Source organism: Mustela lutreola, chromosome 14, assembly GCF_030435805.1.
Source record: "Mustela lutreola isolate mMusLut2 chromosome 14, mMusLut2.pri, whole genome shotgun sequence".
NCBI lineage: Eukaryota > Metazoa > Chordata > Mammalia > Carnivora > Mustelidae > Mustela > Mustela lutreola.
This window is the reverse complement of record NC_081303.1, coordinates 43,129,150-43,145,188: the sequence shown is the minus strand read 5'-3', so window position 1 is coordinate 43,145,188 and position 16,039 is coordinate 43,129,150. Positions and strand designations below refer to the sequence as shown.

The window sequence follows — 16,039 nt, the reverse complement described above, 5'->3', positions numbered from 1 at the left end:
CCAGCCTGCGGGGACTGCACATTTTTTCCTTAGCTGAAATAGTTGTGGTTTTTCCTAACAACTTTGCAAGTTCCCTGTAGAGCTGGAAATTCCCTTCTTGATGATAGCTCTTAATGCAGAAGAAGCCTGGCTTGTCCTATCTTTCTTGCTGACCTGCTTGCTGTGTGACTGTAGAGGTCAGCTTAAACACTCTGGGCCTCAGTACACAAGGATTTCCTTAACTGGGGCACATTGAAAAATGGAAAGTTTTCTGGAGGATTTATTTTTGGAGGATCTTGGGAGAAGAGATTTATAAATGTCTCTATGGTGAGAATAGCCATTTGGGGAGCAACACTTAGATTCCTCTTTCTGGGGAAAAAAAAAGAATTTAATAATTTCCATTGCTAATTACTATCCCCCACCCTCACCCCCATGCCTGTCTCCACTCCCAGTGGTTGATTGATGGAACAGATAAGCTGTACTCTCCCTCCCCCACTTACATACACACTTCTGGCAGGCCCTAGATAAATAGGAGGCAGAGGCAAGTCTGCAGAATTATTATTATCATTATGATGATTATTATGCTTTCAGTATGAGACACAGGAAGTGAAACTGACCAAAATGTCCAATGAGAAATGCCTGGCCGCATTCTCTCCACCAGACCTAAAGGCATAGAAGAAGCCAGATGAAGAAAACTGTGGGCCTCCGTCAGGCCCACAGTCTCTGTGTGTGTGTGTGTGTGTGTGTGTGTGTGTTACAAGGATTGTCTCTAAAGATCTAGGACTCTGGATCTTTCAAACTTATTCTAATGCTCAAGCTTCCTCCTTCAGGCTGATCTCCTCAGGGGCCTTTCTTACTACCTCCTTCCTCATTTCCTAGAGAGAGCTTCCCAAGGCTGTCAGCACACGTTCAAGGACAAGTCCAGCGATTATTTGGTGCCTCTGTATACACCTAGCCTGCTGAGGCCAGGTAGGAGCCCTCCACCTTTCCCTGCAGCCTGTTTCGTCCCAGTCCCTTCCACCCCCCCACCCCCACCCCCGCACAGACCCTCTCTGGGCCAGAGGCCTTTCTTCCCTCTTACCCACTTTCTCTTCTGGCCTGGCCACCTGACCCTCCATCTGCTTGGCTGATTATTCACGCCCTTTGTCTTCTTCAGTAATCGATTGTGGATAAAGGGTAGTCAGAAACGAGGGCATCCGGGCTAATGTAATTATCCCACGCTGACATTTCCACTTGCAGCACCACGGGCTCTGGAAACTCTGAAAAATAGTGTAAATGACCTGATTTTCCTACTACCTTGTTAGCGCAACTTCCTAGGGAGAAGAGCGCAGACAGCTATGTGGGGAGGAAATGAACCAAGTGGGTGTTTCAGAAATACCTTCTCATTTGGACAATGTTCTGAAAACTGCAGAGGAGACAGATGAGGAAAATGCGTCGAGGAGACGCAGCAGAAACAGACCAGCGAGAGCTGGATGCTGGGCTCTTGTGCTTCTCCTCGGGCCTGTCTTTTTATGGCTTTTGTACAAGATCTTGAGCCAAATGAATAGACTGTTGGAATTTGGGTTTGGGAAAACCATTAACCCTCTTAGTCTCATGAAGATTTAATAAAGACCCAGTAGAGCCCACCCAGGGTTAGGGACGGCAGTGAGGTCACAGCAGGGTAATTGATAGAAGAAGAAAACTCTAGGATAGAGCTCTATACCCTAAGCTGTGACAGTTGTGTGACTCTGGGGGGTCCCTTTCCATCTGGGCCTGCTCCCTGTTGGAGACTAGGGGACCCAAAAAGACAGTGTCGGGTCCTGGTTTCCTGTGTTCAAACCCCCACTCCAGTCCTTCCTTTAAGTCACTAAAATTCACTGGACCTCGATTTCCTCGTCGAGGCCCCTGGAAGGGTATTAGTAATACCCACCTTCCAGACTTGTGGGAATTGATTGAATTAACACAAGGAAAGCACTTAGAACCCCATCAAGAGCATAACTAGCACTCAGTAAATGGGAGCCTTTATCATGATTCTGTCTTTCTCTTTGCACTGTCTGCCACCTTCCATTCCATCCATCCAGAAAAAATACCAATGTCATATTCTGTGACATGCCCTGGGCAAGTCACTAGGGATGGAACGTTTGCAGAACTTAAATCGCCCCTGAGGCTTCACTTCCTCCCCAGGATTCTGTTATTTTTTAGCACAGTGTAGAACACATGATAGATGGTATCACATTGACCCTGATTCTTCCTGGGTCTTTGACCCTCTGCCTTGTCTGTTTGCTTTCATTGACTTCTTCTGCTTCCCTGCTCTTTCTTTTCCAACTTTGCAGAGGGTAGGTCCCAGATGTCTCAGCCAAGGAAGGCTCCCAGGGTCCTGCCTGGTTCTTCTGATGTGTCCTGGTGAGGGAGCCCTGGGAGGGGCAGCCCCACAGGAAGTCTGCTGGTCTTTCTACTCAGCAGTTCTCCCTTCCCAGGCCCTGGGCTCCTCCACACACTTTGGGGAAGCTGGAGGAGGGCCACTAGGCTCTGTAATAACCACACTTCTTTATGGTAAACAAGAACCAGATTCCTGGGGAGTGAGGAGGGCAGGAGCTCTGTGGCCCAGTAAGGCAGCTGTGTGATGCAAAGAAACACCTCTGGTTGGCCCTGACCTGTCTCGGGAAGGCCCCAGGGATGGCTGCTCACACGCCCTTCTTAGCAGTCCTACTCTGAATTACAGGGACCTTCACATCCAATGGCTCTGCAGACTGAGGTTCTGGTGTCCTGGTCACACCCACATCCAGGGAGCACCTGTCCCTGTCTCTCCTTAGTCACGATTTGTCCCTCCCTCTTCCCTACTCCTGTACCCACTTTCCACCCTTGGGTGTCATTCCCTGTCCCCCCTCACCCCCATCCCCGACCCCTGCATGAAGAATTGTGCTCGTCCCTCACTGACACCAGGAGAAGCCTCACAGTCCTGGTGGATGTCTTGATCCCAGGAACCTGAGAATAAATGTTGTCGTGGAGGTTGGGCTTGGCCCACAAGCGGGCCAGGGCCTTCTGACTTCAGATGGTGTGGCTGGACGAGCACTTTTCCTCTGAACGGTGTGACTGTGGAGTTTAGGATCTGCTGTGCCAGGATTGAGGCCAAACACAGTCCCTGCTAGTTCCTAGGTAGAAGGTTGGACTGGCTTCAATACCTCCAGAAGGGCTACACGGGAAACTAGGACAGACAACTGGGTAGCTGAGGGCTTAGGATGGGAGGGAGCAGTTTAATATATATCCTTTTGGGCTTTTGCATTTTGTTCCATGTGAATGTATTAAAGGTTCTGAAATTTAAAAACAAACAAACAAAACAAAACAAACTGAGTTTGTGAATCTCCTGTATGTCGCGTTATAGAGATGAGTCCCTCGAGCCTCTCCCCGTGGCAGAAGGGGTGGTAGGGATGCGGAGTCAGACAATGGCATCAGGGAGACCTGATCGGAGTCTGACTCCAGGCTTAGAAGGGACTGTCAGAGACAGGTGGCTGCTTAGCTTTGAGATTTTCCGAGTGTCTGAATGACTTGGAATGTTGCACTGGAAGGAAAGGCATTGCTGAGTGCCCTGGCCCGGGAGGAGAGAGTCACGTGCCTGCTGCCCTCCTGTGATCCCTCCAGGCCTGGAAGGCCATGACTCTCCCATCTAATGGACAGGAGGAGCCTCCCCCTTCCCCCCCCCCCCCGCGCCACCCCCCCCCCCCCCCCCCCCGCCACCTGGGAAGGTCAAGGGGGCAGGCCATTGGGCCATTTGTCCCGCTTTTACCTTGGTACACCACCCTCATCCCCAATCCCCCTGCCCCTCCCACCCCTGTCCAGGCTTCCTGCTCAGCGGGAGGCCTGCTTCTCCCTCTCCCACTCCCCCTGCTTATGTTTCCTCTCTCACTGTGTCTCTCTCTGTCAAATAAATAAAATCTTAAAAACAAACAAACATTTCTCTCCTTTTTGTTCTCTATCCTTACATTCATATCATGTGTTGAAATGTGCATAGCACTTTCACATACATTAACACGGTTCCCTATTGCCCCAAGTCCAAAGCCTTCGTGGAATTCCTAACCTTTTTATCTGTCTCCCATCTCACATCTTGACACTTTCCTGTACGCATATTCCAGCCCATGTTGGCCACCTGCTGTGCTTTTTTCTTTTTCTTTTTCTTTTCTTTTCTTTCCTTTCCTTTTCTTAAGTAGACTCCACACTGGGCTTGGACTCATGGGGCTTGAACTCACGACCCTGAGATCAAGACCTGAGAGGAAATCAAGAGTCAGATGCTTAACAGACTAAGCCACCCAGGCGCCCCGGCCACCTGCTGCTTCTAAATGGGCCACGTGATTTCTTGTTTCTTTCCATTCTGTCATTCAGAGGGGTCCCTCTTTCTTCTATGTGGTTTTCCTCCTCTGCCCAGAAAGAGTTCTTGTCTATCTTTAGATGCCTAAGTCAAATGTCACATGTTCAGTGAGGACTTTCTGGATGAATCTGTCCTTTTCATGAGCTCAGGAGCACGACACTTTATACCCTCTCCAGGGTGCACCTGTTAGGATGGCTGTTACCGACACCAAAACCGAACGCTCAAACCCTAGAAAGTAAGGAGCGCTGGTTACCTGGAGAGAAATAAAGCCCCAGGACCGTGCTGGTGGGGATGTGGAAAGATGCCGCTGCCGTGGAAACAGCGCAGGAAGCAGTTCTTAAAAAGAATGAAACAGAATCATCATAGGATCCAGCAACTCCACGTCTGGGACTAGACCCCGAAGAATGGAAAGCAGCGGCTCCACAGACATTAGGACACGCCTGGTCACAGCAGTGTTATTCACAAAGGCCAAAGTATGGAACGAAGGGAGAAACAGAAGGTGGTAAGTACGTACGGAGGTGTAGACCTACACCACAGTCTTCAGCGAAGGAAATTCTCCCGCAGCCTACCGCGTGGATGAACCTCAAAGACATTACGCTCAGGGAAATAAGCCAGTCCCAAGAGAACAAAGACTGTTTGATTCCACTTGTATGACTTCCCCAGAGCAGTCAAGTCTATAAAGACAGAAAGTAGAACGGTGGTTGTCAGGGGCCGAGAGGCGGGTGGGAGCTGGGAATTATTGTTTAATGGGTATATTGTTTTATGGGAAGGCAGAAATCTCTGGAGATGGGTGGTGAGGATGGTTGCACAATGTGAATGTGCCTAATACCTCTGAACTGTACACTTAAAAATGGTTAAAAATATGCATTTTGTGTTATGGCGTACATAACCATCACCATGCTTGTGTGTGTATATATATATAAAATATATTTATATTTATTTTATATTTATATTTATATTCATATATATATAATTTCTCAAGGGACTCAAGGCCTGTCAGGGGCCTCTGGTCATTCCCATGCCCAGCACAGTAACTTGGTACCCCGTCGGTACCCCATCCATGTTTATTGATATGGGGGGGCATAAAGTTGACGGTGGGGGCACCTGCAGGCAGGTCTCAGGCTGGACCGCGTGCCAACTCATCTCTTGCAACATATCCCAGCTTTCCCTGTACCTGCTGCTTCCCTGGAGGGGGCCTCCAGCTGTCTCCCCGGGGCTGTGGGGAGACCCCTTGCTGGCCCCAGTAAGAGAGCATCCAAGAATGATGGGGACTTGCCTGCCGCATGTGCTATGTGGGTCACACAAAAGGAAATACTTGTTCTCAATGTTACCACGAGGCCCTGGAAGTTCTGAGAGTATCAAGTTTTTAGAGTCACACACCTACCTACCTCTATGATGTTGTATTTGTGGTCTTTGGAGGAAGGAGACCAATGAGGTGATTGCCATAGGTTCTTTTCATCTCTATAGTATTACAACTTTCACAACCTAACAAGATATGTGGGGGCAGGGTGTGGGGGGAATGAGCTCCTACTTCTGTCAGGAAGGGAGCAAAACCGAAACAAAACATAGTATCAATATCAAACACAGCCCGTGTATTTAGGTCCTTCTTCAAAAGCTTATACCTGCTAAGAGCCCCAACTCCTCCAGGCTTCCATGACTTTATTCATCGACTTTACCTGGCTTAGAGGGATAGTCTTTGGGAATGAGAGTAAACTGCAGGTTGTGGAGTGTGTTTCTTTCTCCTGAGCCATGCACACAGGCTGGGAGGGCTTTCTGAGTGACCTGGCAGGTGTCAGGTAGCTGGACCACTTACAAGAACGTTTAGGAACACAGACTCTGCCCATATGTGGGAACAGCACGAGTCTGAGGTCTGGCTCTTCCCACTCTAGTGTGACGGCTCTGGCCTGTTACTTAACGTTTTGACTGTCAGTGTTTCTGGCGATCAAAATAGCAAAAATTATACTACTTACAGCCTTGTTGAGAGGACTGAAGGGGATAATTGGCACGAGAATATTTACGGCAGTATCACAGCTCACATTTATAAAGGCTGATCCCTATGCACCAGTAACAGTTCAAAATGTTGCCCGAGTATTTAATTTAGGGAACCATGGCCCCTTTCACTGTAGAACCTGAGTGCTGAGGTGTAGTGAATATGGTAAGTGGGAAGTGGTAGAGGTGGGATTTGGACTCAGAATTTGTTTCCCCCATGCTCTGCCGCCTGAAAATTATGTTCTCATGTGAAGCTGGGATCATCATGCCTTCACGAAATCACTACCCATTCTGCGTGTGCACACGTGTGCACACACCTCTTCTGCACCTTTCCCTTCTTCCCCCTTCCGTTTATTTATCTTCAGGGAGGGAGGGAGGGGGAAGAAATCTGGGGACACGGGATCACCAGGCAAAGCTGAAATGACCTTTTGGGTGACACACACTGGTTGTGTTCCTGGATGGCAAATCCTGTTTTCCTCTCTCCCTTCCCCATTTCAGTCCCCCCGGCGGAACAAGCATTGGCTTTGCAACTGACATGCCCAGTGCAGGTTAGACTGGAGGGGCAACGTTTTTAAAACAGAGACAACAGACTTGGACTGTCTTGAATGTGGCAGAAAATTTACTTCTTTTCCTTTCATTTCCCATACCAAGCTGCAGAGTTATAATTAGGTATCGTGTAGTCCTAATTAGCCCCATTTGTAGTCCCTCTGGACCATGTTCTGTCTGTTGAGGCACAGAGGCTAAGTTTCCATCCCCCTTCGGATACTTCCTTCTTTCTATTTCCATTCCCATTCTTCCCCTCCACTGTAGGTGCTCCCTGCTGTAGCATGGAACTGTCAAACGTTGGGGGTACAGGCAAGGGCACTGGGGGATAGGGGAGCAGAGCATTCTTCCCCTCTGGGAAGCCCTCAATACGGCATTGTTGCTTCAGGTAGAATTTCTTTCCGTGGATCGGCTCTTAGCACATTCAGAGATTTCAGAAATTTTTGCCACTAATGACTCTTACGCATATGTTATCCTCACGTTGAAGTCTCTCTCATTTTATCAAAGAATTAGTAGCTTATGGCATGAAGACTGCTTATCTCTCTCTAGGCCCCAAGCTGTTTTTCTTCTCAAGGGTGAGTTCTGAGTGGACAGATCTTTTCCTGTGAATCATGCTTCCGTCTGTGATATTCTGCTTTTTGCCATACCGGTTAGATCCAAAGTCTGGTTTATCTGTGTGCATACGCGTATCTCGCAGCCTACGAATGTTGTCTCATCTGTAGCATGCCATCTGCACATTTCCAAGAAATCCACCTCTGTAGATTCTTATCCTCTGTCATCCATTCAGAATCCCACATCATGGTAAAACAGGAGCCGCTTACTCCCTAGTGCTATGAAGGCAGGATGGGGGAACCTCAAAGAAGAGAGATTGTCATGGAGTCAAGGTTTATCCCATAACAGAGCCCAGCTATGCAACACAGATCTATACTAGAAGGTCGAAGGAAACTGAGACGTGGGAGATTTAAAGTTTATCTAAAGTGTAGCCCATAACTCTTTGGGCCATTCCTGCCCAGAAATGGCAGATTCTGTATTTCTGAAAACAAGAAGGATGTGTGGGTATAAATTTGCTCAGGGTTTAGACTGAGGGGCATGACCATGGACTTCAGATCAGAAAGACCTGGCTTCTGTCCTTTGTGAACTCTGTGACCCTAGGAAAGTTACTTAATTTCTCTAGGACTCAGTTTCCTCTCCTATAAAACAAATAAATTAGACTAACAGTACATAGTCCCTAGGGCTGTATAATAGTTGGGATAACTAATAGTTAAGTTTGGTTGTGAATGATCGAAAACCTAATATATCCGTTACTGTTACAAGAAGGACATTTACTGGGCACCTGGGTGGCTCAGTGGGTTAAGCCGCTGCCTTCGGCTCAGGTCGTGATCTCGGGGTCCTGGGATCGAGTCCCGCGTCGGGCTCTCTGCTCAGCAGGGAGCCTGCTTCCTCCTTTCTCTCTGCCTGCCTTTATGCCTACTTGTGATCTCTCTCTGTCAAATAAATAAAATCTTTAAAAAAAAAAAAAAAGAAGGACATTTACTACTCTTCATGTAAAAGTCGGTCAGTGGCTTAGAGATGATATGATGAATGTGTGCTCTCCAGGACATAGGCTGCTTTTATCCTTGTGTTCTGTTATCCTCAACCTATGGCCTCTACTTCATGATTCAAGATGGCTCCTCAAGCTACAGCCCTTAAAGTGTTCATTCCAGCCACTGGGGAAGAGAAAAGAGGAAGAGAAGGAGGAGGACCTACCCCTTCCCTTTGACCCCTTCCATTTATAAGTGATTGGCTGGACCTTAGTCTGACAACCAGTTGTAATGGAGGCTGGAAATGTAATTTTTTCCTCAGGGCAGTCATGTGCTTAACTAAATAATGAAAGTTCTTTACTATCAAAGAGGGGGAAATGGGTATTGGTCCACATAACTAGCAGTCTGCCGCAGATCTTCGTGAGATTTAAATGAGATGAGGCCAATGGAGGGCCGAGCACAGACTGAGCACCATATCACTCCATCATCATTTTTATCATCCCCAGGAGAATGGAGGGAGTACTTCGAAACCATCACCAGATCTCTTTCTTCTAACCTTGTCTCATTAACAATGTCACTCTTATCCATCTCCCTTGTAAGACCCTATCAGCTTCATCTTTTATGAAGGTCAGACACCTATACCTTATGAAATAAAACAATGCAAAAGGAAAGTAAGGGAACGGTGGACACAGGATTCAAGATAATGGTTATTTTTGGCTGGGAAAACAGAGGTAGGTTGGGGTGGAGATGGAGGAACCACATAGTTATTTCATGTCAAAGCTCTAGTCTTTATTTTGGGCAGGGGATTCACAGGTGCCTCTTGCATTATTAAAAATAACTGATAGCCAAAGCAAAGTAGAGGTACCTGGACCAATAATGAAGCTGTGTCGTGAATCAAGGATTAAAATTAATCTGACTCTATGCATGTGAGGTCTTTTCATTGGCTTTGTGGGTACAGTATTACATGGCTTATGTGTCTGCATGTCAATACTAGACAAAAATAATACTTTTTATTTGCGTAGACTTCTAATTTTCAAAGTGCTTCTACACATCCATAAAAACTGCTTAGGAAGTTCCTTACACATCATTGAGAGCGTGGCATTGTACGTATAGGACTACGGACTTCTGTGTCCTAAGGGAAAATAATTTATTTTATTCTTATAGTAGCTATATGAGGTCGGCAGGACAAATGTGTTGTCGCTTTTCACAGATGAGAGAGAAGGAACTGAGCGGGGGAAGGGACTCCAGAGGTTATGAGTAGTTGGCCTGGAAGGGAATGTGAGGTTCTAGGTTATGTGAGGTTATGAGTAGTTGGCCTGGAAGGGAACTTACGACTGGATCTCTTGCCGAGTGCTTCCCCCTTTATCCCCGCTCACTGCGGTTCCTATGCATCCATTAGGCATGTGCTCCATGCCAGGCACCTTGTGCTGATGGGTTTATGTTCATGTAGGTGTGCGTTTTGTATGCAGCTTATGTAACTTCTATGCACATGCACACGAACCTGCCCTTGGAGTCCTTGTGTGCCCTGAGGCCTGCACGGCCCATGTAACTGAGTGAGGGATCCCCAGCGGCGGTTTCAGTTGCTTGTTATTCCTGGGTCACTGGGCTTCAGCATCTCCCCAGAGTCCTAGTTAGTTAGGAAGGTAGTTGTGATATCAGGGATAGATCCCCAAGCAGGGGCACAGAACAGAGGAGCCAGCCAGCCATGCTTTAATGATAATAATAATAATATTTGATATATAATATATAATATAATAATATTATAATGATAATATTATATAATATATAATATAACATATTATATATAATATATTATATATAATATGACATATTAATATTAAATATTATATATTATTATATAATAATATACATATAATATTATATATTATTATATAATATATAAATATTAATATATTAATATAATATGACATATTAATATTAAATATTATATATTATTATATAATAATATACATATAATATTATATATATAATATAATATTATATTATATTATTAATTATATATTATAATATAATATTATATAATAATATATATTAATAATATAATATAATATTATAATATAACATATATATAATATATATATAATATAACATAATATTATAATATAACATATATATGTTATATATATGTTATATTATATAACATATATAATATAACATATATATAACATAATAATGTATATATATTAATATATATAAATATATATATTAATATATATTAATATATAATATAACATATTAATATATATATTATATAATATTATATAATAATATATATATTATATAATATATAATATAATAATAATAATAATAATAATATTTCCTGATAATTTATAGTTTATGAAGGGTTCTCTTAAATAGGAGCTCATTAAATTCTCACTCAGCCCTGAAAGTCAAGGTTATTGTTTTTCTCATTTGTTCAGATACAAAGAGAGGTTAAACGGCTTACTCATGGTAATCCAACTTGAGGATGGATTTGAACTCAGGTCACTTGTCTCTAAAACTCTGTTCTCTTTCCCCTGTGCCTTTCTATCTCCGAAAGGGTGAAGAGCTTATCTTCTTTCTAGCCATGTGGAAAGAAGCAGGTGAAAACTCAATGCCAAGCACTGGGAAGCCCCAGTCCACTCTTCTGTGGACAGAAAAAGACCAACTCAGAGCTGGGAGCAGCCCCAGACCAGGAACCTTTCATCAGCAGAGAAAGAGCCTGAGCAGCTGAGCAGCTGGAGCTTTCTACTTCCCCATGCTTGCCTCTGTCCCTCTCTCAGTCCCTGGGTATCTTCCATGTGTGCCTTGGTGACCTGAGAGGGGAAGGCGGTCTCCAAACTCTGTGGCCTGAGGTGGTCTCTGTGTTTTTGAAGAGTCGGGGGGTGGGGTGTGGGGGGGACTCTAACCACATCTGCCCTCAGCTGCTGCAGCTGGGAGGCGAATCCCTCCACCTTCAGCTCCCAACCCGCGTCTATGCCGCTTTTGCCACATTGTTTTATTATACCTGCCTGTTTTCTTCCCTATTGATTAACACCACTTACCCCTGTGAGGCTGGGCACGGCCCCTTGTACACAGTTAGTTCGTCCCCTAAATTCACTCAGCTTTGAAAGAGCCAATATCTTTGTCTCCTTTCCAGCCCCATGGAATGAACTCTGCTGCTCAGCCTGGAAAGAATTGTACTGTTCTGGAAGGGTAACTCCTGCCTTTTGCTCCACCTCTCACTCCTTCTGGAGTGTTGGGGGGACACATTAGGGACCACATGTGGCCATAGCTCAAGCCCCATTTTAAATTTTGGGTTATCAGTAATCACACTGAAGTTTTGTCTTCACCTGTCTGGTTCCTTTGTCTTATTTCTCAACTGTTCTACCAGTCAGAGCCAGGAAGAGGTCAGCAGGCTTGTGTTTGATGATCACCCCCCACACCCAACAGCAGCCTCTATTCAGACGAGATCGGGCGCGTTCAGGGTGGTATGGCCGTAGACCAGCAGCCTCTATTCAGAGGGTCCCCAGTCACCTGCCCTGGGCTGCTATAGGCCCAGCTAGATCCTTGGTATCTTCCTCAGAGGTATAGGGCTAATCTGGACTAGAGCTCGACTTCTTAAAAATACCCACTTCTGGGGCACCTGGGTGGCTCAGTGAGCTAAAGCCTTCGGCTCAGGTCATGATCTCAGGGTCCTGGGATAAAGCCCCACATCAGGCTCTGTGCTCAGCAGGGAGCCTGCTCCCCCCACCTCTGCCTGCCTCTCTACCTACTAGTGATGTCTGTCTGTCAAATAAATAAATAAAATCTTAAAAAAAAAAATACCCATTTCTCCTAATGGTGCCAGTTCAGGGACTAACTCCTCCACGCTGCAGATCAGAACCTAGCTCCCAGAACTTCCTTTTTGTTGCGTTGTCTTATCTAATTCTCTCCACACCTGGTGGAAAGGTACTGCTATTCTTCCCACTGAGGGAGAGGAGAAATGGCTGGGTCAGGATCACACAGGAAGTCTGAAGGTCAGTCTAGCCTTTTCCCACTCAGTTTCCTTTTTATTTCATTTCATTTTACTTTTTTTTAAAGCTCATTTACGTGAAAAAAAGTTCAAAGTTATAATTGCTACATTCTTCATAGTTACACAGTGATAAATCTTTAACTGAAAAACAAATGTATGAGAAAAGTGCAACACTCAGAGGAAAATGGTCTGGAAAATATTTAATATTTGCCTCACACCCATGTTGAGGACGAAGGCCCTCGGTAATTCGGTAATTTTCGGTCACTCCTGCTCACCCCGAGATCTCCAGTGGCTAACACTAGTCAGCTACCCCTCGCCTTCAAAATACACCCCTTCTCCCAATTGGCGGCTGTGGTCTAAAAGACACGCACAATTGGAAGAAAGTGGCTCTTCCATCTAAATTATACAGCCACTTTCATACACCTCCCTCTTCCCTTTGCGCGGCCCGGATCCGTTGCGAACTTGGCTTTCTCAGCCCCCATTCCCTGCCCTTCAGCACCCCCAGCCCCAAGCCCGCAGCCCCCGCCCTCCGCACTCCGGATGCCTCGCGTCCTCCCCTTTAAGGCCAGCCCCTCCCCCACGCCCACACCTCCCCGGCCCCGCCCCGCCTCCCCAAGCCCAGCCTCTCCGACCCTCCCCTTTAAGGATCGGCCCCGGACGCAGACGAAGCTGTGACGCGGCCGCCGGCCCCCGGGCTGGGTACATTGTCGCGCGGCCGCTTCCCCCCCGGGCCGGGCCCCCGCCGTCCCGCGGTCCCCCGAGCGCCAGGCCCCCGGGGGGAGGGTGGGAGGGAGGGAGGAGGGCTGGTGGGCGGCAGCGGCGCACGGCGGGACCCACGGAGCCCCGCGACCCGCCGAGCCTGGAGCCGGGCCGGGGCGGGGAAGCCGGCTCCAGCCCGGAGCAAACTTCGCAGCCGGGCGGGGGGTGGCGGGGACCCCGTCCGGAGCCGGAGGAGGGGGCGGCCGCGGGCCCTACCCCCTCTGCTCCCGCGTCTCCGGGCACCATGCTGTCCAACTCCCAAGGCCAGACCCCGCCGGTGCTGTTCCCCAACCCGCCGCCGCCGCCGCCGCCGCCGCCGCAGCCCCCCGCCCCGGCCCAGCCTCACCCCCCGGCCCAGCCGCCGCCGCTGCCCCCGCAGCAGTTTCCCCAGTTCCATGTCAAGTCGAGCCTGCAGATCAAGAAGAACGCCATCATCGACGACTACAAGGTCACCACCCAGGTCCTGGGACTGGGCATCAACGGGAAAGTTTTGCAGATCTTCAATAAGAGGACCCAGGAGAAATTCGCCCTAAAAGTAAGTTCGGGGGCCGGGGGAGGGGAGGAGGGGCACGGGGGGGTGGCTCCCGGGGACGACCCCCGCCCCCGCGCTCCGGAGCGGCCGGAGCGCACAGTCGCCGGGCGCGATCGCGCCGACCCTCCCCGGACCCCGTGTCAGTCCGACCCGGTCGCCGAGGAGTGGCGGCGGCTCCGCTGCCGGTCCCGGCGCCCGAGCGGAGCCAAGTGCGCGGCAAGGGGCCGGCGGGCCGCGGGGAAGGTCAGGTCCGCGAGGACCACGCCGCCGGACCGAGTTTCCGGTCACCTCCGGGTGTGAGTGGCGGGACCCGAAAGGACTCGTGAGGACTCTGCCATTTTGGGGTTTGAGCGGGATCCAGCCGAGGCGCAACGGTTGGCTTCGGGACCACTTCTGCTAATTTCACCCCGGCTCAAGGAAGTGATTTTCGGGGGTTGTGGTTCCCCATCCTCTCGTCCCTCCTTTCTTTCTTTCTGCGGGCACAAAAGGCCCATTACTCATTGAGCTGGTTGGTCGGTTAGTTTGGAGAAGTCGGATCGCTGAGGTTTATTTAGCCTCGCTCCTTATTTGGGAGCCGGAATGTGTGATTTCACTTCCCTGGGCCTCCCGAGCGCGGCCGTGCCGCCTTGGGGCGCGCCGGCCCGGGAGGTGCCAGGCTGGAGAGTCCGCGGGGACACCGCCCCCCGGGCGCGGGGGAGGGACTGTTTTGATCCGAGAGCAGGCTCTCCTCCTACCTTCAGTGCCTGTGAGGCTCCAGATGGGAGGCCAGCAGGCTCCGGCGCGATGTCTGCTGTTTCCATAGCTCCATTGATCATTGTGAACCCGGTCTCTAAACCGCGGCTGGGCCGGGTGCTGATGCCGCAAATCGGGGATGGCCGCTTGAGCCCTGGACATAGGCGATTGGTGGACAGTAGGAGGGAGCGTTATCCTTGAGCTGAGGAAACCCAACCTCTTTTTTCTTTTCTTTTTTTTTTTTTTAAGGGGGTGTGGTGGTTGGGGGTGGGGTGGGGATGAGGATTTAAGAGAGAATACCTATTTCAGAAGTTAAACAGAATGGACTTGGAGGTCTGATGAGATGGGTGGGTCCCCAGTGCTGTGTGAGCCAGTGTTCAGGGTCACTAAAAAGGTTTTCCCCTCAGACAGGTTTCAGATCAAACCACATCTCTAAAGGTGACACAAACAGGCCTGTTTCCCCTGGGGCGTCTTAATGATTGGAGGAGGAGAAAAATACTTCCTGTGTTATATTTTTCTCCTCCCCCTGGCTGCCCCCCCCATCCCCAACCAGCTGTATTTCAGCTATTAATACAAAACTCAGATAGGTGTGATGGGTGGAACTGTTGGAATATATAATAAAATGTAATAAAATGTAATAAAACTCTGGCACTTTGCAGTTGCAGAGAGCAAGCAGATCCGATTTCCAGATTTTAAGGCCTCTAAAATTATTTCCTTGATGCTTGCATCCTCCTTGGGTGGGGAGAGCTTTCAGCTAGCCCCAGCACTGTCAGATTGTTCGGCTTTTACTCTAAGCTGTTGCTGTGGGCTTTTTGGTGGTTGTGCCTTAGACCACTTTTTCCATAGTCATAAGCGGGGACCGGGAGGAGGAGTGGTGGTTTAACTGTGGCTCTGACCTTGGGGAGTAGAGTTGAGTGAAGACTCTGACCACAGTTAACCTGTACCGGTGAGGACGTGACAGCCGTTCTTTCTGGGAGAGTTTTCTATCCCTCTGAGAGGCCATCTGCCTTCACCCATCAGCAGTTTGGGGACGAAGGCTGTTCATTCCCTTGGATAGCTGAAATATTGTATAAAGACTTCAGAACAAAAGCTCTCCACTTCTTTTTATTCTATATAATGACACAGAAAACCACACGCTAAAATGTTTAAGAGTGGCAATTCAGATTTCTGTTGTAATTTAGATTTCTGTTCTTGTTATGAATAGGACAGAGATTTGGATATTCCCCTCCTGTAAATAGTTTTGAAAGGAAAAATCTGGCAGTGTTTTAAATAGCACTCATAATTCATCTTTCTCAGGTTAGAAGTGGGTGAAGATTGAAGTCAGTCTGTTTTGACAGGCAGTCTGCACCCAGATCTTATAAGTTGACTCAACTGTTAAATTGCAGATTCCCACACATCTTTGTGTAAAAACTTAATAATAGTGGAAGAAAGAAGGTATGAGGCATTCCGAGACCGACAGCAGTGTCGACAGCACTTCCATATCCAAATATTGGCTAAGACATAATTACAGCTTGTGGGGGGAATCTGGTCCAAAGAATCCTGTTTGAGACATACACCAAAGAGATTTCTAGATCTTGAATCTTGATGAACTTAACCTTAGGTGCTGAGCAGTGGAATGGTTTTCAAAACCAGGAGTGTTTTGATTATAA

General features: G+C 47.9%; 1 protein-coding gene and 2 long non-coding RNA genes across 4 annotated transcripts in view; 2 read left to right on the top strand and 1 right to left on the bottom strand.

Annotated features, from left to right (window-relative positions):
- The first annotated feature begins 797 nt into the window (after positions 1-797).
- LOC131814883 (uncharacterized) lies at positions 798-5,265 on the top strand. Its single transcript, XR_009347487.1, has 2 exons — positions 798-948; positions 4,498-5,265. It is a non-coding gene; the product is annotated as an uncharacterized LOC131814883 (long non-coding RNA).
- Positions 5,266-6,929: 1,664 nt separating this feature from the next.
- Positions 6,930-14,799, bottom strand: LOC131814370 (uncharacterized). The gene is made up of 3 exons (XR_009347291.1): positions 14,691-14,799; positions 14,393-14,544; positions 6,930-7,706 (listed from the first exon to the last, which is right to left on the bottom strand). It is a non-coding gene; the product is annotated as an uncharacterized LOC131814370 (long non-coding RNA).
- Positions 13,032-16,039, top strand: part of MAPKAPK2 (MAPK activated protein kinase 2) — a 45,852-nt gene continuing 42,844 nt past the window's right edge. The window contains exon 1 of one of the 2 annotated variants that reach the window (XM_059145206.1): positions 13,032-13,661. In XM_059145206.1, coding sequence (XP_059001189.1) covers positions 13,371-13,661 — 291 coding nt within the window. In that variant the 5' untranslated portion in view covers positions 13,032-13,370. The remainder of the gene's footprint in view (positions 13,662-16,039) is intronic. The other variant, XM_059145205.1, reaches the window with a different exon arrangement.